At 37.7% G+C, this 27,669-nt stretch overlaps 11 protein-coding genes across 11 annotated transcripts; 6 read left to right on the top strand and 5 right to left on the bottom strand.

Annotated features, from left to right (window-relative positions):
* Positions 1-705: 705 nt before the first annotated feature.
* Positions 706-2,161, top strand: EV154DRAFT_116031 (uncharacterized protein). Its single transcript, XM_051593922.1, has one exon. The coding sequence runs from the start codon at positions 994-996 to the stop codon at positions 2,005-2,007; it is 1,014 nt and encodes a 337-aa protein (XP_051463475.1). The 5' UTR covers positions 706-993; the 3' UTR covers positions 2,008-2,161.
* Positions 2,162-2,316: 155 nt separating this feature from the next.
* Positions 2,317-3,311, bottom strand: EV154DRAFT_410239 (Alpha/Beta hydrolase protein; the record flags this gene model as incomplete). The annotated part of the gene is made up of 3 exons (XM_051595390.1): positions 2,317-2,378; positions 2,450-3,044; positions 3,105-3,311. 3 exons carry the CDS (start codon positions 3,309-3,311, stop codon positions 2,317-2,319), a joined length of 864 nt encoding a protein of 287 aa, XP_051463474.1.
* Positions 3,312-3,415: 104 nt separating this feature from the next.
* Positions 3,416-4,467, bottom strand: EV154DRAFT_490351 (uncharacterized protein). Its single transcript, XM_051599414.1, has one exon. The coding sequence runs from the start codon at positions 4,428-4,430 to the stop codon at positions 3,459-3,461; it is 972 nt and encodes a 323-aa protein (XP_051463473.1). The 5' UTR covers positions 4,431-4,467; the 3' UTR covers positions 3,416-3,458.
* Positions 4,468-6,671, bottom strand: EV154DRAFT_433939 (phytoene synthase). Its single transcript, XM_051596750.1, has 2 exons — positions 6,152-6,671; positions 4,468-6,092 (listed from the first exon to the last, which is right to left on the bottom strand). The coding sequence occupies exons 1-2, from the start codon at positions 6,548-6,550 to the stop codon at positions 4,683-4,685; spliced, it is 1,809 nt and encodes a 602-aa protein (XP_051463472.1). The 5' UTR covers positions 6,551-6,671; the 3' UTR covers positions 4,468-4,682.
* A 213-nt stretch (positions 6,672-6,884) lies between these two features.
* Positions 6,885-8,844, top strand: EV154DRAFT_455141 (phytoene dehydrogenase). Its single transcript, XM_051597331.1, has 3 exons — positions 6,885-7,518; positions 7,576-8,424; positions 8,494-8,844. The coding sequence occupies exons 1-3, from the start codon at positions 6,926-6,928 to the stop codon at positions 8,804-8,806; spliced, it is 1,755 nt and encodes a 584-aa protein (XP_051463471.1). The 5' UTR covers positions 6,885-6,925; the 3' UTR covers positions 8,807-8,844.
* A 3,769-nt stretch (positions 8,845-12,613) lies between these two features.
* On the bottom strand, positions 12,614-16,628 carry EV154DRAFT_597887 (uncharacterized protein). Its single transcript, XM_051607017.1, has 11 exons — positions 16,311-16,628; positions 15,818-16,237; positions 15,184-15,763; positions 14,994-15,131; positions 14,838-14,925; positions 14,682-14,783; positions 14,223-14,617; positions 13,885-14,160; positions 13,237-13,831; positions 13,054-13,178; positions 12,614-13,001 (listed from the first exon to the last, which is right to left on the bottom strand). The coding sequence occupies exons 1-11, from the start codon at positions 16,610-16,612 to the stop codon at positions 12,669-12,671; spliced, it is 3,354 nt and encodes a 1,117-aa protein (XP_051463470.1). The 5' UTR covers positions 16,613-16,628; the 3' UTR covers positions 12,614-12,668.
* A 2,342-nt stretch (positions 16,629-18,970) lies between these two features.
* EV154DRAFT_490344 (uncharacterized protein) lies at positions 18,971-20,686 on the top strand. The gene is made up of 2 exons (XM_051599413.1): positions 18,971-20,515; positions 20,643-20,686. Exon 1 carries the CDS (start codon positions 19,091-19,093, stop codon positions 20,396-20,398), a length of 1,308 nt encoding a protein of 435 aa, XP_051463469.1. The 5' UTR covers positions 18,971-19,090; the 3' UTR covers positions 20,399-20,515; positions 20,643-20,686.
* EV154DRAFT_490342 (uncharacterized protein) lies at positions 20,581-22,984 on the top strand. The gene has a single exon (XM_051599412.1). It carries the CDS (start codon positions 20,960-20,962, stop codon positions 22,790-22,792), a length of 1,833 nt encoding a protein of 610 aa, XP_051463468.1. The 5' UTR covers positions 20,581-20,959; the 3' UTR covers positions 22,793-22,984.
* A 1,261-nt stretch (positions 22,985-24,245) lies between these two features.
* EV154DRAFT_410284 (uncharacterized protein) lies at positions 24,246-24,746 on the top strand (the record flags this gene model as incomplete). The annotated part of the gene is made up of 2 exons (XM_051595391.1): positions 24,246-24,461; positions 24,513-24,746. The coding sequence occupies 2 exons, from the start codon at positions 24,246-24,248 to the stop codon at positions 24,744-24,746; spliced, it is 450 nt and encodes a 149-aa protein (XP_051463467.1).
* Positions 24,747-25,304: 558 nt separating this feature from the next.
* Positions 25,305-26,774, top strand: EV154DRAFT_433929 (26S protease regulatory subunit 8). Its single transcript, XM_051596749.1, has 4 exons — positions 25,305-25,469; positions 25,540-25,637; positions 25,710-26,161; positions 26,221-26,774. Exons 1-4 carry the CDS (start codon positions 25,346-25,348, stop codon positions 26,723-26,725), a joined length of 1,179 nt encoding a protein of 392 aa, XP_051463466.1. The 5' UTR covers positions 25,305-25,345; the 3' UTR covers positions 26,726-26,774.
* Positions 26,775-27,306: 532 nt separating this feature from the next.
* Positions 27,307-27,568, bottom strand: EV154DRAFT_410385 (uncharacterized protein; the record flags this gene model as incomplete). The annotated part of the gene is made up of 2 exons (XM_051595396.1): positions 27,307-27,455; positions 27,514-27,568. The coding sequence occupies 2 exons, from the start codon at positions 27,566-27,568 to the stop codon at positions 27,307-27,309; spliced, it is 204 nt and encodes a 67-aa protein (XP_051463465.1).
* Positions 27,569-27,669: the final 101 nt, after the last annotated feature.

The raw sequence follows: 27,669 nt of genomic DNA, 5'->3' as shown, positions 1-27,669 counted from the left end.
GATATGATATCACCGATTTTGTTGCCAACGCCGCACCACGAAGAAGGTAAATAAATAAATAAATTACACAATGGCATTTATATACATATATATTTATTTCCTATACCCATCTTTATTGTAGAACAATTTCTGAACAAAGCCATTGCCGCACTTCCTAAACATAGCTCGCTACATAATATTGACAGTATATCTACAGCAGGAAGCGATGAATCGAGTAGAGTGTACGAATCAGCTCTGGAATCCTTAGCAGGAGATGCTCATGATGATGACGAAGATGATAAGATATCACTTGATCTTCCTCCCCTATCCTTTTTGAAAAAACAACAAATAGTCGATCATTACAATCATTCTGAAACTTCTTCGGGGACGTCCAGTCCACAGAGAAAGCAACCAAAAGCAGCCGTTCAATCTCCCACATCCTCGGCTACAGTCACACCCACCTATACTATCGCTGCTCGGAAACCCGATCACTCCCATCACAAAGGAGACGTTTTGAATCAGTTAAAAGATCTTGAACCTGTCGTCAGATCGCTTAATGGAGACACAACTATCGGAAAACTAAATAATAGACAGATCCAGAGAGTTAGACCTAACCACGATGAGCATAAGAACGAAGAAGATTATGTACAAAACAATGACCAAAACCAAAACAGTAGACAGGGTCAAGAATATAAGCATCAACAGCATCAACAGCAGCAGCTACAACAACAACAGCAACAGCAGCAGCAGCTACAGCAACAGCAGCGAGAGCAACAGCAGCGAGAACAACAGCAGCGAGAGCAACAGCAGCGAGAACAACAGCAGCGAGAACAACAGCAGCAGGAACAGCAAGAGCTGCTGCTGCACCAACAGAAACAGCAGGAGTTGCAAAAGCAAAAGCAGCAGCAAGAGCAGCATCAAGATCTGAACAACAAAAATACCCAAATTCAGCAAGCTGCTGCTGCAATTCAAAAAAGACAAGAGGAGACTACGGAATCGATTCTGTTGCGAAAAATGCAAGAGAGTAAATACGAAGAGCTTCAACAAAAAGTAGAGATGATGGAGAAACAGCTGGTATTAGATCGTGAACAGTTTAGTAAGATGGAAAACGAGTTGATACTGAACCGTCATGAGATGATGCAAACCTTGATTAACACAAAGGAGCAGCTGAATAATGTCCTGAAATCCAGGGAGGAGAGTAAAGCTAGAGAGCTGCAATATCAACAACAGTTAAAGAAACAGCAACTGCAACAATTGCAACAAGTGACGCTGCAACACCAGCAAGATGAAATACAACACCATGGAGCGGAAGAGGTGTATGAAAATGAAGATTCATCCGACTCCGACTATTATCCTCCTCCTCCTCCGCTTTTGCAACATAAAAAATCACAGCAGTCTTTGGATGATCAGCATGAAAACGCTTATCGAAGAATGGCAAAGAGTAAATCTCAAGAGTATCTTAAACAACAACATAGTAGAAGCTCTTCCACCTCTATTCAAAACAGTCAGTACTATCCACATTATGCGGATGAAGACAGAAGATCACTCTCTCGCCATAATAGTAGTACAAGTAACCGAAGTAACAAACTCGATCCAAGTCCGTCCAACACGCTTGTAACAAACTCATTCCCCCAACATCGAAGGATGAATAATCGACCACGAGCTAGATCGATAGAGGCAGGGAGATGGCATGAAGAGCAACAGCCAGTTATTTACGATGAAGCTGATATGCAGCCCTATCAAACCAGGCCCAGAAGAAGCAGATCTGTAGGCAGGCGACCTAGATCTAGAGGGTCTGTGGTATTTTACGAAGACATACCGGACGATGTGTATTATAACAATCCCAGATATTATAATCAGCAAGATGCTTATAGCGAGGGCTATTATGTGCAGCCACAGACACCTCAACAGTATTACTACAATCAGTATCATTCTCAGCAAGCACCTCCTTTTAGACAAGCACTCCCACGATACCCTTCTAATAACAGTTCAAGACGTTATGGGAGTTATCATCACCAGCAACTATAATACTAATAAAAAAGTTCAACCAACAGCCATGTTCCACATGTTGCCATTTTAGCCGAAATGTGATCTTTTTTTATGATCACCTTATAAAGGTATAATCCCCGAGTCTTTTTCTATTTTTGGGACTTTTTTATTCTTGGGGGATGATTTGTTCTATAATAATGCAAATCCCTTTTGTTGTTTTTGGATTATTGAATGAGATAATCGTCCAAGCCCTTTCTTATGTAACTCGATTTTTCTTTCAGCCTAGAAAAATAAATACAGAAAAAAAGGGGGGTGGGGTAATGCTATGCTTGCTGGCTGGTTACTTTTTTATTGCTTGTTTACAAAGGAAGTGATTAGATTTAAAACGATGTCTGGTTTTTCGGCGTGCACTAAGAGAGTGATGTTAGTAAAAAAAAAAAAAAAAATGCGACTGGCCAATGTATAAAATAGTAATTTTTACCCCAATGACCAGCACCGTCAACGACCTGTAACTCTGAATTCGGGAATAAGGCATCAATTTCTTTTTTCTGATCTTGGAAGGGTTTACGGTACGGACTATTTCCTCCTGCGATAAATAAGGTGGGCTTTCCGAAGGGCTCGACAGTCGAATGATCCAAGAAACCCCCAATATTGGCCAAGGATGTACCCAGTGTTTCATAAGGCACTCTAAAACGTAACTCTCCTTGCGCATTTCTCTTTAAATTGGTCAATAAAAACATACGCACACCGACATTGGATTCGAACTGGGACAGGATCTTATCCGCTTCGCTTTGCTTGGTCGGGTTCGCTTCTTCGATGGCTCGCATGGCGTCGACATAGGTTGCAAAGTTCTTTGACAGGTGCATAGCAACGGGTGGCATGTCGACCACAACTAATTTCGAAACCAGGTCGGGATTGCTCAGAGCTGCCGCCATCACAGCTTTGCCGCCCATGGAATGGCCCAACAAGATTGGATCCTTCAGGTTGTGTTGGGAAAGGAATTCGACGAGATCATGGGTCATGGCTTCGTAAGTGTGAATGTTACTTTGTGGGCTGTCACCGTGATTACGAAGATCCTATTTGTGAATGATGAGTTGCTTTATTTATTTATTTCGAAGGGTGATGTTTGTAGTTACGATGGTGTAGACGTCGCGGGATAAGCGGTTACTCATGGCTTTAGCTAATGAAGACCAATTTTGTTTGGATCCAAATAAGCCATGACAAATCAAAACAGGTGGTTCTGTGGAAGGCTTAATGGAATATTTATCAAAAGCCAAGGGAACGGTTGAATAGAGCCGTTGGCAAGCTCTCGATGTTTTTAAAAAGAGCCTGGTATTAAGCATTTTTCTTAAAAAAAAAGGAAACGGGGAAAAAATAAACGGGGCAAGGGTTTAAAAAGATGCTTATGTATTATTAAACTCTCTCCCGTCACACACACACACAAAAGTGGGAATTTACTAAACTAAGTGAATTTTTATTTATTTATTTATTTACAATGGTGCTTGCTCCAATCTTCTTAGGGCGGCTTTTTGTTGTTCTTTGATGACTTTTGTCGATCTTCTTGCGGCAGTAATATCTTTCCACACAAAGCATGAATTTCCAACGATATGAGTCTTGGGCTTACGACCTCGTTTTTTACGCGGCATTTGAAGTACCATATCCATATTGGAGCTAGTAAAGGCAGCCATGGATCCGTTCATGACCGAATCGGATGTGCTTGGTAAAGTGGCTGGTGCGGATCCTTGCTGAGGATGATTGACATCCCACACCGTAGGCGTAAGAAAGGTCCAGCCACCCTCCAGCGAAGGCTCTCGCATATTGGGTGGCCTGCCTCTTCTCCGTTTTAAAATGGGGTGACCTGATTCTGATAGTATGATTTGTGTCTGGGGTTCTTCCTGCAGTTCTTCTGGTGTTTGCTGGTAGGAATGCGGTGCTCTTTCTGGTGATTGGGGTGCTTTTTGCAGGCGTGCCTGGTATAGATGCTGTGTGTTTTCTTTATGCGATGGTGCTGTTGCTGCTGCTACTGCTGCTGGGGAGGGAGATCTGCTGAGGGGACGAGGTGAGGAAGGTGCGGATGATGACCAGAGGGAATTAAAAGCGGGTTTTGGAGAGATAGAAGCGATAGAAGAAATGGAAGGATGTCTTTGAAGTCTTCGTGGTGGATCATCGCCTTGTAAGGGTGGTAAAGCCAACATGGCGGGTAAAGGAGAGGTAGGTTGTAATGGAGTGATATTGGGTGATAAAGTGTGTATAGAGGAAGCATAAGAGTCTATGGGTGATAGCATGGGCGAAAGAGTGGCGGATAGACGATCATTGTAATTGGTTGGAGACTTTAGATATCTCGGTGATAGAGCATCATCATCGTCTGTAGTGTGTTGATTTCCATCGTCTCGTACGACGACAATACGAGGAGGCGAAGAAAGTAAAGTGGTGATGGAAGGTAAATTATGAGTTTTATTCATGTTAAAAAGAAAAGAAGAAAAAAGATCACACCTCCCTTTCCCCCTTTTCCCATCCTTTTTATTTCCAAAAAAGACGAAAATAAATTTTTTTTGTAGAAAGTCGAGAATGATTCTTGCGTATCCAATCAATTAATTTTTGTGCTTGTTGAATCCGATCATTTTTTTTTTTTTATTATTATTTAGAATAGGGTAATTGTTACATGTGATTTAACAGAATTTAGTTACTATATTTGGTAAAACTGTAATTTTCCCTTAAACCATGAAACTTCTGATTTTCCCCTGACGTGATTTGGGTGCCTCTGTCTTGTGCTTGTACAAATCATACACGCTCAATAAAGCTATCTTGGATCGCCCACTGCTTTTGATATGTGCCCGTGTTGGATAATGACTTCTTTCCTTTAGAATCACATGACCTATCGCAGCATACACATTACACGCTGCTCTAACTCCTCCTCGACAATGAAATGGCAGTGCTTCAATTCCCTTATTGGCTGTTTTCATTATACTCTCTGCATCTCGGATTAAGGTTTTGGATAGTTGCAATAATCGTGAATCACCCAACTCACGCGCTTTACCAGCCGCAATGAGACTACTTTCATTGTCTGTAAGCCAGTCCATAGGCAAGTAGCAGCGACCCAACTCTTGACTATCAGTCACAATATCTCTGGCGATATTCGTAAGTTGAAGTACCAGCCCCATTTCACGAGCACGAGCGATAATCCAGGCATCACTTTCACGATAATCATGGAATAACAAGATACGTGTGCACATTTCACCCACACTACTGGCCACACAAGCAGAATATTTATAGAGATCTTCTTGCGTACGCACTTCTTTACGTTCTAGATCCCATTCATAACCCTCCAATAGTTCTTCAATAGCGTCCACATGTAAAATATGACGTAATCGGGTGAAAGTTTTGAATGCAGATACACATGAGCTTGGTAACTGACGATTGTAAAATTCCCAGTCCACCACTGGCATATTTGTTTTTTGACTAAAGATATCCTGAACAAAACGACGCGTCAAATTGAGCTGTTCTTTACGTTTTTCGACAGAGACGGATTCATCGTCACAAAGATCATCGGTTGCACGACAAAAGCCATAGAGAATCCCCAGATCCTGACGAGCGTAACTTGAAAATACAGCGGAGGCAGTATAGAATGATTTAGATGCTTTTTTCAATATATCCCAGCTAATCGAGAGATCCTGCAACGTTTCATTATTTAACATTTGATCCGGTAAACAAAACGCCCAACACAGCTCCGACATTCTCTGAACCAAAGGTGCTTGCGTGTGTGTCTTATAGACAGACTCAGTCTTGAACAGATGGAGGATGGCTTGAGCACGATCAATAGCACAGGCAGCAAATACTAACACCGTGTTAATCAAAGCAAAGAACATGAATTCTTCCAGAGGTAAATGTGGAACAACCATTTTACCGGTGCTTGTTTGGAGAGAGATGTCCCATGTGCCGGCTCGGATGGCATATCTATCAACCCAGCATAAATAGATGGTAGGCACCACAATTGAAGTCAAGACAGCAAGAGGACGACGTAACATATATTCACCCGCTCCATACCAGAGTAAAGCCAAGACAGGACAGACATACCAGAGGATACAACCACCATAAAACAATGATTTACCAGGTATCGCCACGTTCTATATAAATACAAATTTAGTTTCGTATTTTTTTAATCTGTACATATGCTAATATTTACCCAAGCTTTGTATGCAATTGTCAACAAACCAAAAATAGGAATGAAACGGACAAATAAAGACTGATAAACCGAGACCTGGGGTTTAATATAAAAAGTAGGTAAATGCCAGCGCATGACGAGATTTGAAAAGGAGACAGTCATTAATGTCTGAATTACAAAGAACATGTATTCTTCCAGAGGCACATAACCAATGACAGCAACAACGCAGGTAGGACAGTAAGACCAGGCTTTGTGATAAACAATGTAATTGTCCCAGAGACTGGCTGTGGTGACTGCAACAGCTGTTAAAAATTGATACTTGAGATTGTCTTGCTTGCTATGAAAGGGCTTCAAAATGAAATACAACAACCCAACCACGGGTAGAGTGAAGTAGAGATGTACTTCCATGTAAGTAAGCATTGTTATAAAAAGATATAAAAGATGAAAGAAGAAGAGATAAAGTTGTCGACAAGAAAGAAAAAAAAAGAGGCTTACTTAAATAAAGAAATTCATTACAATCAAATATTTTGCCCCGATGTCGATGCAGAAAAAAAAGGGGGGTGTGGTTTGTGTAATATAGTGGTTAACCCCCTAATTTTATAGACAATGAAATTGAGTGCTTTTCTCCTGATCAAATTAAACTCCACTCGCGATGAAGCATGGACTACCTGATATAGAAAACAATTGTGTAAACATCACTTTTTCGTATAAATTATCAACTTTTTTTTATTTTTCTTCTATTTCTTTCCTTCCTCTTTAAAAAAACTCATTTTTAAAAACTCTCTTTTCTGTCTAATGTCTGATAACAAGAAACATATCGTTGTCATTGGTGCTGGTATCGGTGGTGTTGCAACTGCTGCACGTCTCTCTCGTGAAGGTTTTCGTGTAACCGTTGTCGAAAAGAATGACTTTTCAGGTGGAAGATGTTCATTAATCTATAACGAAGGTCATCGCTTTGATCAAGGTCCCTCTCTCTATTTGATGCCAAAGTTATTCCAAGACGCATTCGCTGATCTGGATGAACGCATTGAAGACCATGTTGACCTGTTACGCTGTGACAATAACTACAAGGTTCATTTCGATGATGGTGAATCCATCCAATTATCCTCTGACCTCACTCGAATGAAATCTGAATTGGACCGTATTGAGGGTCCTGAAGGCTTTGGTAGATTCCTAGACTTTTTGAAGGAGACTCATATCCATTATGAACGCGGTGTCTTTATTGCTATCAAGAGAAACTTTGAATCCATTTGGGATATGGTGCGTATCAAATTCGCTCCCGAGATCTTTCGTCTTCATTTGTTTGGAAAGATTTATGATCGTGCTTCCAAGTACTTTTTAACCAAGAAGATGCGTATGGCTTTTACTTTCCAAACCATGTACATGGGGTAAAGTCACTTTTTACTTATTATATGTCCATGAATCTAACCTATATTATTACTTAGTATGTCTCCTTATGATGCTCCTGCTGTCTACAGTTTGTTGCAATACACTGAGTTTGCTGAAGGTATCTGGTACCCTCGTGGTGGATTCAATGTTGTAGTTCAAAAGCTTGAAGAGATTGGCAGCAAGAAATACGGTGCCAAATTTATTTACAATGCGCCCGTTGGAAAGATTAATACCGAGGATGAAAATAAGCGTGTCACTGGTGTGACTTTAGAAAACGGAGAAGTGATTCATGCCGATGCTGTTGTTTGTAACGCGGATCTCGTGTACGCCTATCATCATTTATTACCCCCTTGTTCTTGGACAACCAACACATTGGCTACCAAGAAACTAACTTCATCGTCCATCTCTTTCTATTGGTCGCTCAAGGAAAAAGTCCCTTTGCTTGATGTCCACAATATTTTTTTGGCTGAGGCTTATCAGGAAAGTTTTGATGAAATCTTTAAAGACTATGGTTTACCTTCTGAAGCTTCTTTCTATGTCAACGTACCCTCTCGTATTGACCCATCCGCTGCTCCCGAAGGTAAGGACTCTGTTATTGTCTTGGTTCCTATTGGCCACATGAGAAGTCTTACGGGTAATGGTGATGAAGAAAATTATCCCAAAATGGTTGAACGGGCTCGTGCCATGGTGCTTGAAATCATTCAACGTCGTCTGGGTATGGAAAATTTTGCTGACTTGATCGAACATGAATCCCACAACGATCCTGCGATCTGGCAAAGCAAGTTTAATTTGTGGAGAGGCTCTATTCTTGGTTTATCGCATGATATCTTGCAAGTCCTCTGGTTCCGTCCCAGTACAAAAGACTCTACCTTACGTTATGACAATCTCTTTTTCGTTGGCGCAAGGTAAAAAGTTAAATGTTTATAAATCTTCTATCTTTTATTAATCACTCTTCTTCTTCTTAAAAAATATAGCACTCATCCAGGTACCGGTGTTCCTATTGTTCTTGCTGGTAGTAAGCTTACATCAGATCAGGTCTGCAAGAGTTTCGGAAAAGCACCTTTACCAAGAAAGATTCAAGATGAACCTACCTACAAGGCTGAAGCGAATGTTGCCTCTAACCAACTGGTGACGTATAGTGTCTATCTCTTTATAATCACATTTCTATTTTTTGCACTTTTCCCTACGCAATCAACCAATCATACAGCTGCTTCCTTCATCAATTCCTATTTACCTAAACAATTTCGTGTGACTTACGACAATGATTTATTATTGGAAAGATACTAATAAAGTAATAAATTAACATTTGGAATTTCTTTTTTGTATACCCGCATTTTTTTAAATTCACTTTTTTTGGAAAATGAAGAAGCGTACGGTGTCACAACGTGGCACAAAAAATGAAAATCTTGACCTAATGATAAGCGAACCTTTTACCCGGTAGCCAAATGTCATACAAATCCTGTTCGTCTCTTTTTTTGCAAAAAAAGACCTGGATAGGTAATCTCTTTTTTGTCTGCCATCATATTACTATTCATTGTAACATGAGACTCAGCAGCATGAGCAAGTAGTCAGATTGGAAGGAAAAGAACAAATCTTAATTAGACAAGTGTGCACACTCAGCAATTGGCGCACACAAAAAAAAAAAAAAGTATGAATTAAAATTATTGCCTCAAACATATAAACAAATAAATACTTTTCCGATGATTCCTCTTTAACCTAAAAAACCTCTTCTCTTGTCATCCTATCCCATACCAGTTATTGCGTAGAAAAGAAAATTGGGAAAAGGAATCCATTGCATAGAGTTAATCACAGATTTAGTTCACAAAGGGATCGCTAAAGAATTCAATGGTAGGCCCAGATTGGCTAATACTTTAAGGGGGAGGGGGAGGACCATATGTTCTGGACAGTGTTACCATGTATACATCAGATGACGGGAAAAGTGGCGAGAGATTTTAGGTATTTCGTATCACGCTTATCTTTTTTTTTTTTTTTTTTTTTTTTTGGGTTTGGTTACCATCACACTTTTTATACGTGGCATAAGCAAATATAAAGTATCCCCTTTCTGGGTAAAATATCACTGTGCACCTTTAATTTCATCTTGATTACCAATGTTGATTTAAATAAAAGCAGTAGCAATTGACCGGCTTGTCCCAAAAATGTAATACCACTCAAAGAATTCTTTCTGTTTTTCGTTGGTTTATTCGTGCACATTTAGGATAAAGTTTTTGATTTAGCGACGAAATAAACGATTGCGCAAAAATCAATAAATTTTGCATGCATTAATCTACAAACGAAATGAACCAAAGCAAAGAATGTACCTACAAAATGGGCACCCGATAAGTGCTTAATTGCATGTACATCGGACTCTCATCGTCAGAGTCTCTTCATCCCAGAAGACTTGTCTATTCGAGATTGCACCCGAAAATCAAGCAAAATGATTCAATTACATATTCATTGTCTATTTTTTTGACTACAAAAACAAACAACTTTCAATAAAGTTGGCATTGTTTTTGTCCGCCTAAAGGGGAATTTTTTTTTTTAAAGTTTTTGTCGCCACGAGTAAATCAAAATACCACTATCTCGTCTCCTATCCGCAGCAAAAAATATGAAGAGAAATTATATCAAAACCAGTGATTATGGATGCATTCCTTTTTACTGGACACTCTTACAAGTCAACCTAGTGCCCTTTTTTTTTTGCCTCAGCCCCTGAAGCTGACTGATAATGAGAAGACCAAAAACATTTAGACAAATAGCACCTCTGATTTAGAATATTGCTTTAAAAAGCTAGTAAAAGGGTCTCCTTGATTGACGAATTTGGAATAAATCAGTGTTACCTGGCATGCGAAGATAGAATTCTTAAAAGATCTCAAATACTGAACCTGGCACCCTCAAAGACAAAGAGTCAAGTCCCGTATTGTCAGACATAGTTTCATTTTATTAGCGATACGTCAATCAGTAAAGTTAAATATACTAACAGAAAACTGGCCTAAAAAAAGGGGGGGGGGAGGGGCATACTGAAAAGAGTGTTTTACATGTTGAATCTATAATAAATGAGTTCTTCAAAGATAACTAAACATAATGTCAAAGAGAAAAATTAGATTCAGAGATATATTCTCCCATTTTGACAACTAAAGTGCTTCGACATCAGTTTTCGAAGGATTACTCTATGAGTGCAAACTCCGTCATTAGAAATAAAAAGAACTAGTATAGAGAAACACTTTATTTCTGAAAAAGAAAACATGACTTGAAGAAAAGTCCATATTTAGACAGGAGTTTTGAATTTGTAGTGACGGATAGAATTATAGAATTGGATGCCACAGGCCGAAACGAATACTTAAGGAGCATCAACTGAATAATCCCATGCTGGTAACAGATTATTATATTGGGGGAGATATATGACAACTTGTACAATTTATGGAAACCCCAGGTACCGTACAGATCCTTCCTATACATTAAATCCTAGTTATAAAATTAGCTGCCAATTACGAAATCTCTTGATGGATTGGGTTATTGAATTTCATTTGACTTACTACCAGACACTTTATTTTTTGGTTGTCCTTGTATTTCTCTGCATGGTTGCAGTTGATTAGCTTGAACTAATTGGTGTCACGAGTGCATTCATCGCACCTAAATTTGAAGAAATCAAAGCACCCAAGCACGGATTATTTTCTATTTTATACTGATAACTGTATTACAGATAATTACCTTGACTAAAGCCAAAACGCTCCATTTTATAAACATTGGAGTTCCATCTTTGTTATCCTGTACTAGTCAGCTTTTTACGAAGAACATCCATGCATGAATTAAAATGCGATCCTTTATATACGTACATAGGACTGTTACTCAACGAAAAGATCATACCGTCGACTATCTAAAATTGCAGAGGCCTCATTTTAGGTTGCCCTTAAAAATGTTTGTGAAGGGTAATAAGTGGAACTCAAAGTATTCAAATGTCTCTTGTTACACTACCCGAGATTTGAAAATGACAGTTTGAGGCCATGTTAAACTTCTTGTCTCAACCAATCTCAAACGATGGTTTTTTCTAGATATAAAAAAAAAAAATCGTCGCAAGATAATGTCATGGGCAAGCTACTATGTTCCGGGATTGGGTGTTATTATATTCTTGGCTAACCAAATTCCCATTTGTAAACTTTATAAAACTAATCATTTAATTTCTATTTATAAAGCAGTCTGATAAAATAACAGCCATCACTACCAAAAAAAACTGTTGAATTCAGTAAGATGTTCTCTCATTGGAGTATATGACATTTACACTTTCAATGTTATATGAGTCCCTCTACTCTCTAAATCATCCATTGTCTTATGCAACACAGTGGCTAGTACCTATTTATAGTCTCATTACCACTCTTTAGCAAATATAGAACTTATACTGACATATTGGAAACTGATCATCCTCGACCTTATCCTGCTATTGACCTGCTTAAAACTATGTCCAGAATCGTTCAGCAAATTAATACGATTATTCACACTTTTCCAAAACATAAACTTATTATTATTAACGTATATACTACATCCACGATCTTTCATCAAGTCTCACTACTCCGAGATGTGACTTAATAATTCTGTATTCAATCATGTAAAAAAACACCTTTTTGTTTGAGAACCCAACTAGGAATGGCAAGGGAATCTAACAAGCTGGCTTGTCCCCTTGTTAGTAGGTACGCCGACCCAAGTGAAAGTGACTAGGAAATACATCTGGCGTTATGCTCATGTATCGACTTATCATAAGTAGCGTACGTCTTCTCTTTTGCTTACTGTATTAATTTAGATGTAAATGACTGTATTGGAGACTTGCTTTAACGTTGATCTCTTTACTGCTTAGATAGCGAAAAGTCTTTTGCTAAAAGTGAAACGCGGAACAAGTAATTCCCACCAGTGTGATTATACAGGAGTTTGTCTTTATTGGATCATACCCGGTTGCTCTACTATTAGTGTGTTCTTATGATATCCTAAACAGGCCCTATCGTCATCATAAAAAAATAATACATTGTTTGTCGACTAACTTAAGTAATGTGATTATGATATTAAATTAACGGGATCTAAATATTAGATACAATAAACAAAATCAACATTGTTATGCAATGAATAATTTATTAAATGGAAAGAAAAGTAAGGGATTGGGGGATATTTAAACAGAACAATATTTCATCATGATAATTTGAGCTAAATTCATGGAGCCACTTGTGATGTAAATCAAATGAAGATTATAAGCAGCCTCGCGGGAAAGATCTGTGTCGTCCTCATCATCAAATTCTTCCTCCGTGGGCCATGTATATACATCTTCTATCGGCTTTGTCTTCCCCGTACCCATCTTAGCTGCAGATGGTAAGCATAACACGTTTTCATAGTGTGGGACAGCTAAGTGAGTTAAACCAATCATATGGAACGCTCGAGCTAAATTATATTCTGATGCTTGACAATAGCCTACTAACTTAACATACTCCATAACAAACATAAAGCCCTAAAAAAATGAGTTAGCAGAGATTCATGTCCATGTATTTGTGGCCATATACCTGCATCACTTGCAAATGTCTGTTATCTGTTTTACGTTGCATTGATGCGTGGAGCAAAGCTAGGCCTAGCGACAAGGTATTTAAAGGATCCTTGGGGGCGATCGCATAAGCTCTCATATAGAAAACTACCAAGCCAGTTTAGACACAAATGAAAATGTTAAAAAGCTGTAAAAGCAGACTTACGAGTAGATGCAACATGGTTTCTAGAAAGGTTCATAATCTGTCCCAATAATGTCAAGATGATAGGATTGGCTTCTTTGATTGTATGATCATTAACTCTGTTACTAAGCTCACGCTTAATCTCAGTGGGCGCATGATAAAATCTACGGATGTTTTGTTCTTGAGCTGTCGAAGGATCGACATTCATTGTTATGATAGCATTATCCAATTCGCGGATTTCATCCTGCTCCATTTGATCGACTTCCCCATTAGATTCTTTCTTTCTGCCATGAGCCACAATAGCATCCATCAGTCTAATAATACGAGCAACATATTTCATTTGATTACCAGAAGCATAGGCAGTTGCTTCTTTTCCGCTACTGATGACAGCCGTATAGAGCCTAAATGGGTCGTTTTTAAATTGGTAGAAATTGCACATCCATCGCATGCCTTCTTGTGTGATATATTCGTTGTCGGATATCAAACCACAGCCGATCAATGCTAAATGAAGTGCTGTTTTTTTTGCAACATCGTGGTAGAAGATATTAGCTACAAGCAACTTTTTCAGCAATTCGTATGCATCCTCTGTATGTTTAGTAATTGCCAAAACATAACCATACTACAAAAATATGAGTATAAAAATCGCTTTACAAATCAACCTATTATTCTCACCTTTATGAAAACTTTATGCCAACGATCAAATGTGATATTACGGAAATGAGAAGCCTCAAGCAATCTTTGATTTCGTCTTTCTTCTTCCAAAATCCCCAATTCGACGTCATCTAAATCAGCCGTATCTATATCCATATCATTCTCCGTTTTGACTCGCTTACGGAGTCTACTCGCCATTTGATGAGCTTCCACATTTATACTATCATTGTTTGCATCTTGAGCTTTCTTGGATTTCTTTCCTTTACGCAAAGCATAAAAACCTTGAAATTTTTGGGACTGTGCTATGTTTAGATTGGAGACAAATGAAAAAAAAAAAAAAAAAATACAAGAATACATACTCTTAACTGAGGGAAGAAGGCAGTAGTGGACCCGAAATCCTCCCAAAGTTCTTGTCCGCATTTGCGGTATTCACGAATTAAGGATTTGTCAGCGTTCACCAAATCGCCACCAATCTTTTCATCCAACTCGTCCACTTTTTCAAACAATCCAGCGATAATGTAATTTTGCTCCTCGTTTTGTCTCTTTTTATCGTCTTGACGCTGACGTGTTTTATCGGCTTTAGTCTGGTTCCTCTCTTCATCGAAAATGGAGGCTTTTTTGTTTTTGCTTTTTCTGGCAATTTGCATTTGTTTCAATTTTTCTTCTGCACTTAAAACTACATCCACATCAACTTCGTTTTCCTTTTCTAAATCGGCCTTTTTAGCTTTACGTACTTGACGATGTTTGTCCATTACTGCAAAAGTATAGAGAAAAGCGAATTAATCAACTAGTATATTTGTCCGATTCTTGTATATTACCAAAGTCTACCAATTGAAGAGCCTCTTCTTCCTTTCCTTGTTCTTCGTAAACTGTAGCGAGGGACATCATAACATCCAAGTTTTCAGGTTGTTCATCCAATACTAGACAAAATCAATTAAGACTAATCCATTTTTTTTTCTTTCGCCATACTTTACCATTGACATAAAAAATAACAGCTGTTTCTAGGTCGCCTGTTTCACGATAACAATCCGCTGTACGAATCAATAAATCTACCTCAACTTCCTAAATTTCAGATTGAAATTAGGTCTTAACAAAGCTCCATCATCATAAGACGCATGTATATCACTTACAGCAGAAGCATCGATGATTCTTTGGAATACTTTAATTGCAAGATCGTAGTGGCGCTTATCGTAGTAAGCATAAGCAATATCTTGATGTAAATCGGGATATGTTGTAGCAGGATATTGTAACAAAAATTGAAAATGTTGCTAGTTCGATACAATAAGTAACAACATTCGATTTAATAACAATTAAACTTACTGTTGCTAATCGGACTTGGTTTAAGTATACTCTGCAAACACCCATTCTAACACGTAATTCGATAGGAAAATCAGATCGGGTATCATCCTTTTCCAAATATTCATCATCGTCATCCAAATGTTCTAACCACCAAGTTTCCTCTTGTCGGCGTTGAATTTTTCTTACACCATTCTTAATTGTATCTAAGGCCTTTCGGTAATCATTTAAAATGAGGTACAGCTCACTCAACATATTGATTTCTGAATAACCCAATTTGTCGGTAAATTCATTCTCCTCATCCAAATCCTCATCGTCACTATCCTCGTCCGCATTTTCATCATGATACACAAATGCATCCTCGTACATCTGAATAGCTTCCTTAGTTTTACCTTGTACACGATATAGTTGTGCCAACTCATTGATAACCTTATAGTGGTGAGGCATCAGTTCCAAAATGCTCGTAAAACCAGCCTGTGCATCAGCACTTCTTCCAAGTTGCTTATGAAGAAAAGATCTATCCCATAATGCATCTACATCTGTAGGGTCCAATCTCAATGCTTTTGTAAAACAATAAATAGCTTGCTTAATCGCATCATTTTCGCTATTTTCAGTAAATATATTAGTAAGTTTCTTTTACCACAAGTTTATTCCCTACATTGACTTTTGACCCAATTCTTTCCATAAAGAAGTGTCATTACACATATGTGCAGCCACCATACGCAACTGTAGAGATTTGGCTTTATTTCCTAATTCTTCATGCACAAGCCCGAGAGTGTTCCAAGCAGGATGAGCGTTTGGATTATCTTTGATAACTTCCTGTAAAATATCAATAGCAGCACCATAATCTCGTGCAATATATAGTCCATTTGCTTCACCCAATTTTCGTTTGACATCGTCAGTTAAACGAAGTTCACCTGTCATTGTTCTTTTCTTGGCTCCTTTATCTAAGTTTTTGAGGCCGATTCCAGAGGTTAAAGCCAAATTGTTTTCGAAATCCTCCATGTCTTTTTCCATCTCATCCTGACCACCAGTTTTAAGTTTTGAACGCTTTGCGGCCGAATTTTTCATTTGCTCGCTGCAAGAAAGCTTGAACTGATCAGTTTTTAATTTTTTACAGAAAAAAAAAAAAAAGACTTGATCCAACTTACGTGATTTCGTTATCGTCAATATATTGATCATCGTCCTGTAACCAAGCGTCAAGCGAATCATTATCGTCGTCGTCGTCGTCGTCGTCGAATCCGTCGTTTTCATATCCTGGAAGAGGGACCATAGTACTCATAGGTTCCTCGTCTTCGTCTTCGTCGTCGTCTAAAGTTTCGTTTTTACCCAGGTACTCGTCAAATTCTTCCTCTCCTCCCATCAGAAGTTGTGAAAATGCCTCTGTTTTTGAGACTGCATCGGTTTCTTTGGTTTTTCCTTTCTCTGCTGTGGATCTTGTTGATCTTCCCATTGTTGAAATAAGCAAGAACAAAAAAAGCAGGGCAATCTTAAAAACCTGAAGTTACGGTCACACTGTCGACAGTTAAAGGTCCGACTGAGGTGGGTGCGGCTAAGCACACCCTACATACCCTCAAGAAAAGCGGCTGTCCATAAGATAACTGATCTGAAAATTAGAGTGACCTCCATAAGCTTTATAAAATGTTCTCTGCATATTTTCATCTTCTAAAAGTGCATCAAAGCCATAGAGAAGCGAAAAATGACGCAATAAAGTGACATTGCAGAATTCTGTAATAGGGTTTATGCACAATATCGCCGATGTTCCTTGTATCACTTGAGTCTGCCTGTTTATGGCGGCTAATGGTAATAGATAGTCGCACGAAGAGCAAATAAGAATATAAATGCTATTTGAATGTCAATATAGAAAACCAAACTTGTTCATGCTTTTTTTTCATGTAGCTTAATACAATTTTTTGTTGGCTGAGTAGCGCCATAATGTGCAATTATGGGCGGAGTCAAGGAACAACTGTTATTTCAGAACCGGATACTGTATATATTATAATAATAAAGTTATTTCATTTCTCTTCTTTACTTCTTTTAAACTCTTAACCTCTTGTAAAATAATATGAATTATTTATATAGGATGAAATTTGCTATCGGATTAGGTTAGTGACAATATAACGGATATATAGGACATTATAGTAACATTTCATGCGTTAGAATTTGGAATAATGGCTTCAGATTTTTCAATTGCCCATGTAGACGACCCTTTTAATATTGTTACAGTTGATTCTTGGTATTTCATCACAGAAAACATTGCTATAATCATAGATACCAAGAGATTAACATAGGAAAGTTTCGAAGAAAACCTAAAAAAAAAAATTCTTTAATAATGCACTCAAACAATTGGAAATAATAATAACCCTTTATTCGGTATTGAATTCGGCTTTTGGTGATAAAGGTGTCTACATATCTGACATTGTATAACATCTTGTTGAAGTTGATGCCTCAAATGAAAAAATTGATCGACTGATGACTGGCCTAGCCCTTAAAAAAGTCGGTACTAATGTTTTGAAATATATTTTGTCCAACTGGATCTTGAGAGGTTGCAGATTCTTAACAAACTAGGTAAGAACAAATTTTTTATAATTTTGTCAGGGAGGAGTTTATTGGTGAATATATCGCACGAGGATGTGGATGGCAATCACATTAACTTTACTTGCGAAGATCTTAATAACGTTGTATTCAAACCCTTTATAAAAGCCACAACCGACCTTATTTTATAGCCATTGCAATCAATTCCTCTCTGGGAAATATGGTGCTAATACCAAGATTTACAAATCAATAGGGAAATTCAAAAAATAACCCAAAATCAAAAGTTTACTCTTTCAATCAAACTCAGGTGTAAAACCTCAATGTGGTAAACTGCAAACAGCCTTTGATTTCGTATTCCTTAGCAAAAACTGGTTACTTGTTCAATATCCAGAAAAAAAAACCATAAAATAAATCTTCAATTCTTCAGTTACTTGGTGCAAACATTTGTAACGCTGAAATGTTTTTCCATAACTGAATGTGGATTTCATATCCCAATTTCTAAAATTAGCTTCAATTCGTTGTGCATAAAAATCCAAGCACTGATTATTTATAGCTTTTATTGTACGTAATATCTAGACAATAGGACATCAACTTTTTTATAATTAATCATTGCGCTTATGCTAGTACTTATGTATTAATATGGTATATATTTTGACGCCGTTTTCTTGTTTTTGTTTTTTGTTATTAAATGTTTACAAATTAAGGAACAGAGTATAAATTATGTTACGCCTATTGTTCTCTTTCGCATCACTTGCTGCTTTTTTATTTTATCACAAACTCAATATACAAGTCCATGTCATTTATATCCCGAATCCCAAACGAAACATGGTGTCAAATACTTCAGACTGTTCCAAGATCTACAATCTATCAATGTACGCGGGTGAGTCAAACATGGAATAAGATAGCTACTCCTTTACTTTACAATTCAATCATCCTGTCGGGGGATGCAGTCATTCGTCTTCGAGTACAAATTGAAGGTGCAAGTAATATAGAATCTCTGATGACTTTAAAGAGAAACTGTAGTTATGTCCATACGCTAATTATCAAAGATGAACCTTTTATTCTCGACATCATGCCTGCTCTATTTGTATTTCTGTTTACTAATTTGAAATCGATTGATTTCAGCAAAAGCTATTTTCGTCAAGAGTATATGGATTTCTTTATTGATTGCCCCGGTAGCTCATGTCTTAAATACATTGAAGAGATTTTTCCACCCAGAGAAGCATCACAAGAACAAATTAAATCTTACTATGAACTTTGCCGCCGTTATAAAAATTCTTTGATCAAATTTCCTACTGATTTCCTCTCGTTCAAACATCCATCTGAAATTTCCCGTATTCTCCCAAACTTTTCCAAATTAACTCACCTGTTTATTCAGAATAACCAAGATTATGACATGGACATTTTCTCTCTCATCAACTTTTGCCCCAATCTGATTGCTTTTGAATTTTCCACTAACAAAGTTATGAGGCTGGGTAATGGCACAACAGTAATTTCGGCTTTATCACAACTGCACCAAAATTTGAACACCAAGGGGTCTCTTTTGCGAGTTTTAGATCTGTGTTTCCCCAGAATGACAGCAGATTATTTCGAGTATTTTACAATTGGATTATCGGCCTATCGTAATTTACAAACATTTAACCTTCATTTGACAAACCAGAGTATCTACGACTGGATCCAGTGTAATAATTTGGATACACTTTTACAATGTGCTAGTATATTGCGGCCTATCGATAACCTCGATATTCAACTGTCGATCAACAAAGAAATTACAAATGAGACTCCTCCTGCACTCACCAGAGACTCAAGGTCTGCGTTTCTAGAGAAATACTGGGCATTTATCAACTGTATTAAGGGCGATCAATGGTTAGACTGTCTTACTAGCCTAAGTCCCAAACGTATCCCTTATCAACAAATAGATCACAGCGTCACTGGCGAAAATAGTCGAATGCATGTATCAAGCATTGAACATCAATACTGGGATTATTTAAGTGATCAAAAAGACTTTACTGTTACGGGCGTGTCTGGTGAAGGAGCTAGAACTATTGATTGTTTGGATTTTAATAATGTACCGATATCCGAAGCGGTGGATGTTTTAAATTTTGCTTTGGTTCAATGTCCTCGACTTGCACAATTGTCAATTGTGACAGAACTCAATAGTATATCTTTCTCAATCGTTGATGTGGATTGTTACGCCAAGGATATCGGTGTACGTTCTGCGGCTGTAGGAGATAAAATAATCAACAAGGCGTCTGTTCGTAATTGCTCGGCGGAACTTACGAAAGGTATCATGAATGCCATCAATACTCATTTACCCGGACTTCAAGAGATCGAAATCATTGATTTTCATTCAAAAAGCTATGGACAAGAGATTGATTTGTCTAGGGTGAGGTGTTTGAACAATCTTATAATCAATAATACCACACCATTCATGGATAAGGATCAGATTTGGTGTTTGGTAATTGGCATTGATGATGGTGTAAATCACGTGCAATACTATACAAGCCAAATTTTAAGGACTAACCCACGACTCAGTCATGAACTGTTCAAATTTGAGGTTTTATCGGAACAACACTTAAAAATGCTCTGTGATGACAATGTTTTGAAACAAGAGCTGATGATTAAATGTCAAAAACTTGAAAAGATAACTTTTAGAACAGATCAAAATGGGTGTGAAGTTTTAAATTTTAGTTCCCCATTATAGTAAATTATAACGTAACTAATTGTCAATAAAGAACTGTCATATAATGGTATCTGTTAACTCCATTTTTTTGTAGTGTGCCTTGATATCAATATAGACCGTTAATTATAGCCAAAAATGCTACATGATGTTACCTTAGTATGAGTCTTTAAAAACAATAATAATAAAAATATGTTTTTTATTGTCCAACATAAACAAAATAGAGCAAATAAAGAAAACATATTCGAAAATAAATTTAACACGCTACCTTGAAATAGAAACGATGACAAAATTATGACTTTTCATGGTAAATACAAATGGCCATGTGGTTAAGATAGTACGGTTTTTGTGTATCCAAGTAATTGACAAGTGTGATGCAGGACATTCTGATGGATAAAATGTAGAAAAAAAAAGAATTTTGATTGTCAAGAAATGTGGGAGTTCCATGTCTAATTATAGCTAGGTGATCTGCATAAAATAAAATAAAAAATCCTCACAATTCATTTTTCTTTCCATTTGCGAATTGAATAAATAGTGATCCCGAAAGACAATTTTTTTTTATCTTGCCTTAAATTAAATATAGATATGACATCCTTAATAAATCTTCCTACTGAAATACTGACACAGATATACCAATACTTAGTCAGAGAAACAGTTTTTGAATGCGCATTGGTTTGCAGGTCGATGAAGGCGTCGGCCTTGGGGATATACTATACAGAAGTATCACTTGATTCTGTCGAATCATCCAACCTACTTAATTCAAGATTATCTCAAGGCCAAGCTTTATCCCATGTTCTATCTGTGAAAAAGTTAAATATAAGCTATGATGCGAATATACAGGACATTTTTCCATTCGTATTGGCTGGACTTTTCAGAAACGTCACCTCCATCGATTTCAGCAAATCCCATTTATGTTATCAGTACATGTCATCTCTAGCCTTTGACTTTTCATTGTCATGTCAATCTATGAAACTACAAGAAATCGCTCCACCTTCAACCGAGGCACCTCAAGATTTAATATCATTGTATTACCAAGCATGTTTTACATTTCGACACACATTGAGACGCTATTATACTGACTGCTTCGTTTATATGCCCGACCATCCTCAATTCACTCTTTGGAATACACTTCCTAATTTTGCAAAACTTACCCATTTGGCCATCAAAAATAGTCGACAGCTTCCTGGTACCACCTCCGATCTATTCCTCTTGATCCGCTTTTGTCCAAACCTTATCAGTTTTAAATTAGTCAGTGAATCAGCTCCTATGTTTACCACACCCGCACCTCTGGATTATCCCAATACCAGTCTAAAGACACTCGATTTACAATTCCCCAGCATGTCAAGTTCGTATTTCGACTACTTCGTGACTCACCTGGCAAGTTACCACAGACTTGAAACACTCAATTTGCACCTGTACGAACAATTTATCTATCACTGGATTCAAGACAACGATCTAAATATCTTGCTCCAATTTGCCAGTATCTTGACAAGGTCGACACAATCAGTCAATATCCAAATGTCATCCTTTAACGATCCAAAAGTAATATATAAAGTGACGGAAACACCCATCATCAGAGAAACCATGCGTCGTTATTGGATATTTATTCATGCCTTGAAACAAGACCGTATTTTACATTCTGTTATCGCCACGCATCAAGATGAATACAGTTATACCAGTCATTCAGTCCAGATGATGCAAACTGCACTGTGTTTAACTGAAACCGGGTATCAAGTGTGGCCTTATGTAGATTATAAGGTGTATCTGTCCTCTGGCAAACAATCCAATCATGGTCCACATATTGTTGATTCTTTATATGTCAAAGGTGTACGGCCTGAAAAAGCCATTACCACTCTACGCTACGTATTGACAAATTACACTGGACTCCAATATTTGTCCATCTGCCTCGAAGAGAAATATCATAAGGAGTCTACGTTTTTTGCTTTGGATTCAAATGGTGGTTCCAGATTATCCAAGGTGACGTTGCATTACTGTAAAGCGCTGAGTGATAGCATCTTGGATACCATAGCCGAATTTTTATCAAATATTTCTGAAATAGTGTGGACGGAGCAGTCCTTGAAGAGTTGTGGGCAATTTAACACACCTTTATTCAAGCATTTGAAGAAACTGACGGTGAATTTCACAGAACGGGTCATGTTCCAAAAAACCTGGTGTTTATACCTCATGGTTCATTTTGGTAAAAAGAAGCCGTCGATATTTAAGAGCGCAAACCTTGAAGGGTGGTCGACAAAGCCATTGTACAACTTTTCACCCTCGTCCGCAATAGAAATGAGTAGCCATTTTCATGAATCACCTCAAAGTCCCATATTGCCCACCATGCTCACTGTGAATGCCGAAGTGCTAGAAAAATTAGTCCTTGCTGATAATGGAACGATTATAGAAACCCTTAGATTCTGATAGGGCTTAGCTTTTTAGAAATAAAATAAATATTTATTGGTCACTAAGACAAAAAGGAAACATAGAAACAAACATGGGAAACATAGAAATATTAAGGAAAAGATTGTTTTTTTATTGATAATAAAAAGAGGGCTCAAAGAGAAAGAAAAACTCGTTCAGTTCTCGAATAGTGATTATTCGATTAACAGGACTGCCGCGAGAAGGCACGAGTGTAATAGTCCCGACTGGTTCCTGTGAGGGGAGACCAATTTTTGATGTTAGCAAGCACAGAGGTTTATCTATTACATGTGAACTAGCCCGAATTCTTCTTAGGCAAAGAGGTTACGCATTGGTAACATTATTAACCTTCTTTTTATCTTTTTACATATTATAAAAGGCAGATTGTAAACTAGTATTCATCTGTTACCCCAATTATAGAACTATCTTGCGCAACTAAAGGTTTATAGAGCCTACTCATGTACATAGATGAAGATGGGTTAGTGATCTTTACATACCAATAGGAGCGGCTTTACATATTGAGATCTAGCGGTACAAATAGAAGCCTGATCTATATCTTTAGGACAACTACATTATACATATGACCCGGTATTATTAGCATACGATGTAATAACCGTTTATTACTAAAAGCATACACCTAATAGTGCAGTCAAGGAAGTCAAAGAGATTACCGAGTGTGGTCGAATACCTTTAATCGTATACAAAGAGGAAGACGAAAAAAGAGCCACCAAGTGTAATTTATGATCAACCCTACAGGCATGGTGAGGCACATATAGCTTATTACACACGACCAGCAAAGGAAAAAACAGAAAAATTGTAAACAATCCCCTGCTTTTATACACAAGCTCCGGGACCAATCGATGAAAAGTACGTCATTTGAATAACGGACAAATGAAATTAGGCCGTGGCGAATTCTCCTTCCCGAGGGTGACGGTTTTTAAATTCAGTCACCCACATTTTTTTAAGAAAGATCTGCTGACTTAACGAATACATTGGCAATACTACTGTTAAAAGATACCCCTTCTCATACACTCCATTAGAAAGTGCTTTTGTAAAAGTAGTAATATTTCCTAGGCTTGTGTGAATGAAACCTTTTTTTTCTTTCTTTTTTTTTTAGTTCGTGAATTATAAGTTTCCGACGAGCTTTCATAGGTGTTCTCCTTTTTTTTTTTTTTTTTTTTTTTTTTTTTTGCACAAATCACAACTCGTATTGTCTGTAGTGATCATCTTTACATGCATCAGACGGGAGAAGGATAAATCCAAATATAGTATTATATATGGCTACATGATAAGGATAGCTTGTGATGTTGGGTACAGTTGTACTATTCCCATCAGTACTCATTCTTAAAAAAAAGAGAATTTATAAAATAGAAGTCACTAACGAATTTGTAATTCGGGAAAGAGAAAAGCTGCATTGTTCGATATTGGTCTCTCCTATTATTTTTTTATTGTAATGATGAATGGAGATCTGATCGCCCAACCATCAAGTCTCAAACCTCAGCAACGAATATGTTGGAGATACTGTACTGAACCCGAATTCCAACCTCTTTCTGAAGTCGAGCAAGAGACCTGTTTAAACTTAATTGCCCTGGGCAGAACAGGTGATGGTAAATCAAGCTTATTAAACGATTTGATGGGATCACAAGTGTTCAAACAAAAGATATCAGCCAAGGTACACAAGAAAAAAATAAAATATGAAACAAACACTAAAAAAATAAATTAGTCTCAAACAAAAGATATTCAAAGCAGTCAAGGATTTTGGGCTCCTCTTCATCGCTACATGCATCACAGGGAGAAGTTTGGCTGCCAAATTAATGTGATTGATACACCAGGTTTTGGAGATTCTCAAAACAGGGATGAAGCATTCTTCAAGATCATTCAAGAAGCCTTGGTAGATACTGCTTTGCATAGTGGTATTCACTGTATCTTGATGGTATTCAAAATAACCACTTCGTAAGTTTTATTATTTTCTCGATATGATGAATACTGAATTAAATTATTCTTTAGATCAGATACCATCTATAAAAGCCTCGACTCCTTTCAGGACTTGATCTCACCTTATACAAAAGATACAAAAATATGGAGAAATGTACTCTTAGTGTTCACTCATGTGGATATCGTGAATGGAAATACTACTCGTTACCAAAGCCATAAAGTGGCCTTGAAGACAAAAGTGAATCGTATCTTGCGAGAAAGATATAAGCTAGATTTTGACTTGCCCATGCTTTGGATCAGCACACAAAAGTTTACATGCGGCTATCTAAAAGGGTTTGGTGACTGTGACTGTGAGAAAGGAAACCGATATCACTCGGATTGTAGAAGAAGATTATACGAACAAGTAATGAAAAGAAGAAGCATTCCGTTTGCATTAAATCCAATAGAAAACTCCGCCTCAGCAGCAGCAGCAGCAGCAGCAGCGCACCCGCGAGGCCAGCTTGAGGTGACGTAGCTTCTTGAATGAATTTTTGACGCGTAATTTTTTCCTAATAAAACTCCCCTCAATTTAATCCTATCTCTTCTCTCTCACAACTTTATTCACCCCCCATTAAAAAAAATATGAAGAAAGAGGGAATCAAGTCTTATTACCAAGCAAAGATTGAAGAATGCGAAATCGTCATGAACGAAAAGTCGCAGGATTTGAGACGTTTGGAAGCACAAAGAAATGCTTTAAACGCAAAGGGTAATGAGGAAGGAGAATAACCAAATTTCAAAAAGCCAGCAACTCATTCCATACTACTTTTTGTTTATAGTTCGTCTCTTGAAGGAAGAACTTCAATTATTACAAGAACCTGGATCCTATGTTGGTGAAGTTGTTAAAGTGATGGGCAAAAAGAAGGTCTTGGTCAAGGTATAACTAATACAAAAAAAAAAAAAGGGAGAGAAGACGATAAACCAATGAATACTTATTTAAACCAAATAGGTTCACCCTGAAGGAAAATTTGTAGTGGATCTCGGTGCTGATATTGATATTGCACAATTAACACCCACCACGCGTGTAGCACTTCGTAACGATTCTTATCAACTTCATAAAGTTTTGCCCAACAAAATCGATCCTCTTGTATCTCTCATGATGGTTGAGAAGGTTCCTGATTCCACCTATGAAATGGTTGGTGGTCTCGATCAACAAATTAAAGAAATCAAGGAAGTGATTGAGTTACCTGTGAAGCATCCTGAGCTCTTTGAGGCTCTTGGTATTGCTCAGCCAAAGGGTGTCCTTCTTTATGGTCCTCCTGGTACTGGTAAAACTCTCTTAGCAAGAGCTGTTGCTCATCATACAGATTGTCGTTTCATTCGTGTCTCTGGTTCCGAATTGGTGCAAAAATATATCGGTGAAGGTAGTCGAATGGTCCGTGAGCTTTTCGTCATGGCAAGGTTAGAGAAAGAAATTGTATTAGTGTATGTACAGATACTAACGTATGATGCTTATATAGAGAGCATGCTCCTTCTATTATCTTTATGGATGAAATTGATTCTATCGGTTCAGCTCGTATGGAAAGTGGTGGAGGAGGCGATTCCGAAGTACAAAGAACCATGTTGGAATTATTGAATCAGCTCGATGGTTTTGAAGCAACAAAGAACATCAAGGTCATCATGGCCACCAATCGTATAGACATTTTGGATCCTGCATTACTGCGTCCTGGACGTATTGATCGTAAGATCGAATTCCCCCCACCAAGTGAAGAAGCGCGTGCAGACATTTTAAAGATTCATTCTCGCAAGATGAACTTGACTCGTGGTATCAACCTTCGCAAGATTGCCGAAAAGATGGGTGGAAGTAGTGGTGCTGAAGTAAAGGCCGTTTGTACAGAGGCTGGTATGTTTGCTTTGCGTGAACGTCGTGTTCACGTCACCCAAGAAGATTTCGAAATGTCAGTTGCAAAGGTCATGAAGAAGGATTCAGACTCCAATACCAGTTTGAAGAAACTTTGGAAGTAGATCAAATAAAAATAGTAATAATACATGGACATTCTTTTTTTTTCAAAAATGTTTTTTATTTACAGATGTGTTTCCCTTATTTTTTATTGCTTTTCATTTGCTTGTAACTTTTTCTCTAATTCAGCTAATTCAGCTTCCAAGGTTTTCAATTTGGTATCTAACAAGTCATTGTATTCTTCTTCTGAAAGTTGGTGAATGGGGAACCAACTGGGTAAATCGATATACTTTAACAAACTGAACGGCTCCTTCTTTTCGCCACTCTCCACCACAACAGGTGCACCGTCTAATCTACCACTTCCTAAAATAGACTCTTGACGCCAATTGTTACCTGTGGTATATAATCCTTGCAAAGCGGTACAAATAGCGCCATACATGACAGCTCCCGACACCACGCTCTTGGGTCCTCGATAAGCAGCCGATAATAAACCACCCGTGGTGGCTCCTGCCATGGCACTACTGAATAATGCATCAATATCTTTTGTCTCGGAATCCTTGAGTCCAAACTGAGAATTCTTCTTGCGTTGATAGGTGATAAATGTTTCTCTAACCACTGCAAAAAAAAAAAGGGTTAGGACATCATGTCACTCGATTCTCAAGAATGAGGAAAACAACTCACAGAAAAAGGTGGCACCAAACACACCACAATTGAGTCCTGTTGAGATCGTGTATTGCTTGACAGGGGCGTTTTTTAAAACGGCAATGGTTGCACCTGTAGTAGCGCCTGCTAAAGCTGTTTTATTTTTCAGAATTAGTCCCATTGTCTGTTTAGTGTCCATAGCTCTCATTACCAGTGATGCTTGAGCCGAGAAGCACACTCTTTATCGTATCTTTATTTCTGCTCATGGTGCGAATTAGTTTACCAGGGTTACAGAAGATTATTTTATTTTTCGTAAATGAATTTAAGGGGAACTATTTGTAAGTCACGGCTCTCGTCTTGACTCTGG

Source organism: Mucor mucedo (genome assembly GCF_025094135.1).
Source record: "Mucor mucedo strain NRRL 3635 chromosome Unknown EV154scaffold_2, whole genome shotgun sequence".
Lineage (NCBI taxonomy): Eukaryota > Fungi > Mucoromycota > Mucoromycetes > Mucorales > Mucoraceae > Mucor > Mucor mucedo.
The sequence above is the reverse complement of the archived record's forward strand: the minus strand, read 5'-3'. Positions and strand labels throughout refer to the sequence as shown.

Coding starts and splice junctions, on each gene's coding strand:
- EV154DRAFT_116031 (XM_051593922.1), top strand. CDS start 994: ATGCAAGAGAGTAAATACGAAGAGCTTCAACAAAAAGTAGAGATGATG.
- EV154DRAFT_490351 (XM_051599414.1), bottom strand. CDS start 4,430: ATGAATAAAACTCATAATTTACCTTCCATCACCACTTTACTTTCTTCG.
- EV154DRAFT_433939 (XM_051596750.1), bottom strand. CDS start 6,550: ATGCTTACTTACATGGAAGTACATCTCTACTTCACTCTACCCGTGGTT. Junction 6,093..6,151: donor CAATTGCATACAAAGCTTGG/GTAAATATTAGC, acceptor GTATTTATATAG/AACGTGGCGATACCTGGTAA.
- EV154DRAFT_455141 (XM_051597331.1), top strand. CDS start 6,926: ATGTCTGATAACAAGAAACATATCGTTGTCATTGGTGCTGGTATCGGT. Junction 7,519..7,575: donor TTCCAAACCATGTACATGGG/GTAAAGTCACTT, acceptor ATTATTACTTAG/TATGTCTCCTTATGATGCTC. Junction 8,425..8,493: donor CTCTTTTTCGTTGGCGCAAG/GTAAAAAGTTAA, acceptor TAAAAAATATAG/CACTCATCCAGGTACCGGTG.
- EV154DRAFT_597887 (XM_051607017.1), bottom strand. CDS start 16,612: ATGGGAAGATCAACAAGATCCACAGCAGAGAAAGGAAAAACCAAAGAA. Junction 13,832..13,884: donor GGCATAAAGTTTTCATAAAG/GTGAGAATAATA, acceptor ATATTTTTGTAG/TATGGTTATGTTTTGGCAAT. Junction 13,002..13,053: donor GACATTTGCAAGTGATGCAG/GTATATGGCCAC, acceptor TCATTTTTTTAG/GGCTTTATGTTTGTTATGGA.
- EV154DRAFT_490344 (XM_051599413.1), top strand. CDS start 19,091: ATGGACATTTTCTCTCTCATCAACTTTTGCCCCAATCTGATTGCTTTT.
- EV154DRAFT_490342 (XM_051599412.1), top strand. CDS start 20,960: ATGACATCCTTAATAAATCTTCCTACTGAAATACTGACACAGATATAC.
- EV154DRAFT_433929 (XM_051596749.1), top strand. CDS start 25,346: ATGAAGAAAGAGGGAATCAAGTCTTATTACCAAGCAAAGATTGAAGAA. Junction 25,470..25,539: donor AAATGCTTTAAACGCAAAGG/GTAATGAGGAAG, acceptor TTTTGTTTATAG/TTCGTCTCTTGAAGGAAGAA. Junction 25,638..25,709: donor AAAAGAAGGTCTTGGTCAAG/GTATAACTAATA, acceptor TAAACCAAATAG/GTTCACCCTGAAGGAAAATT.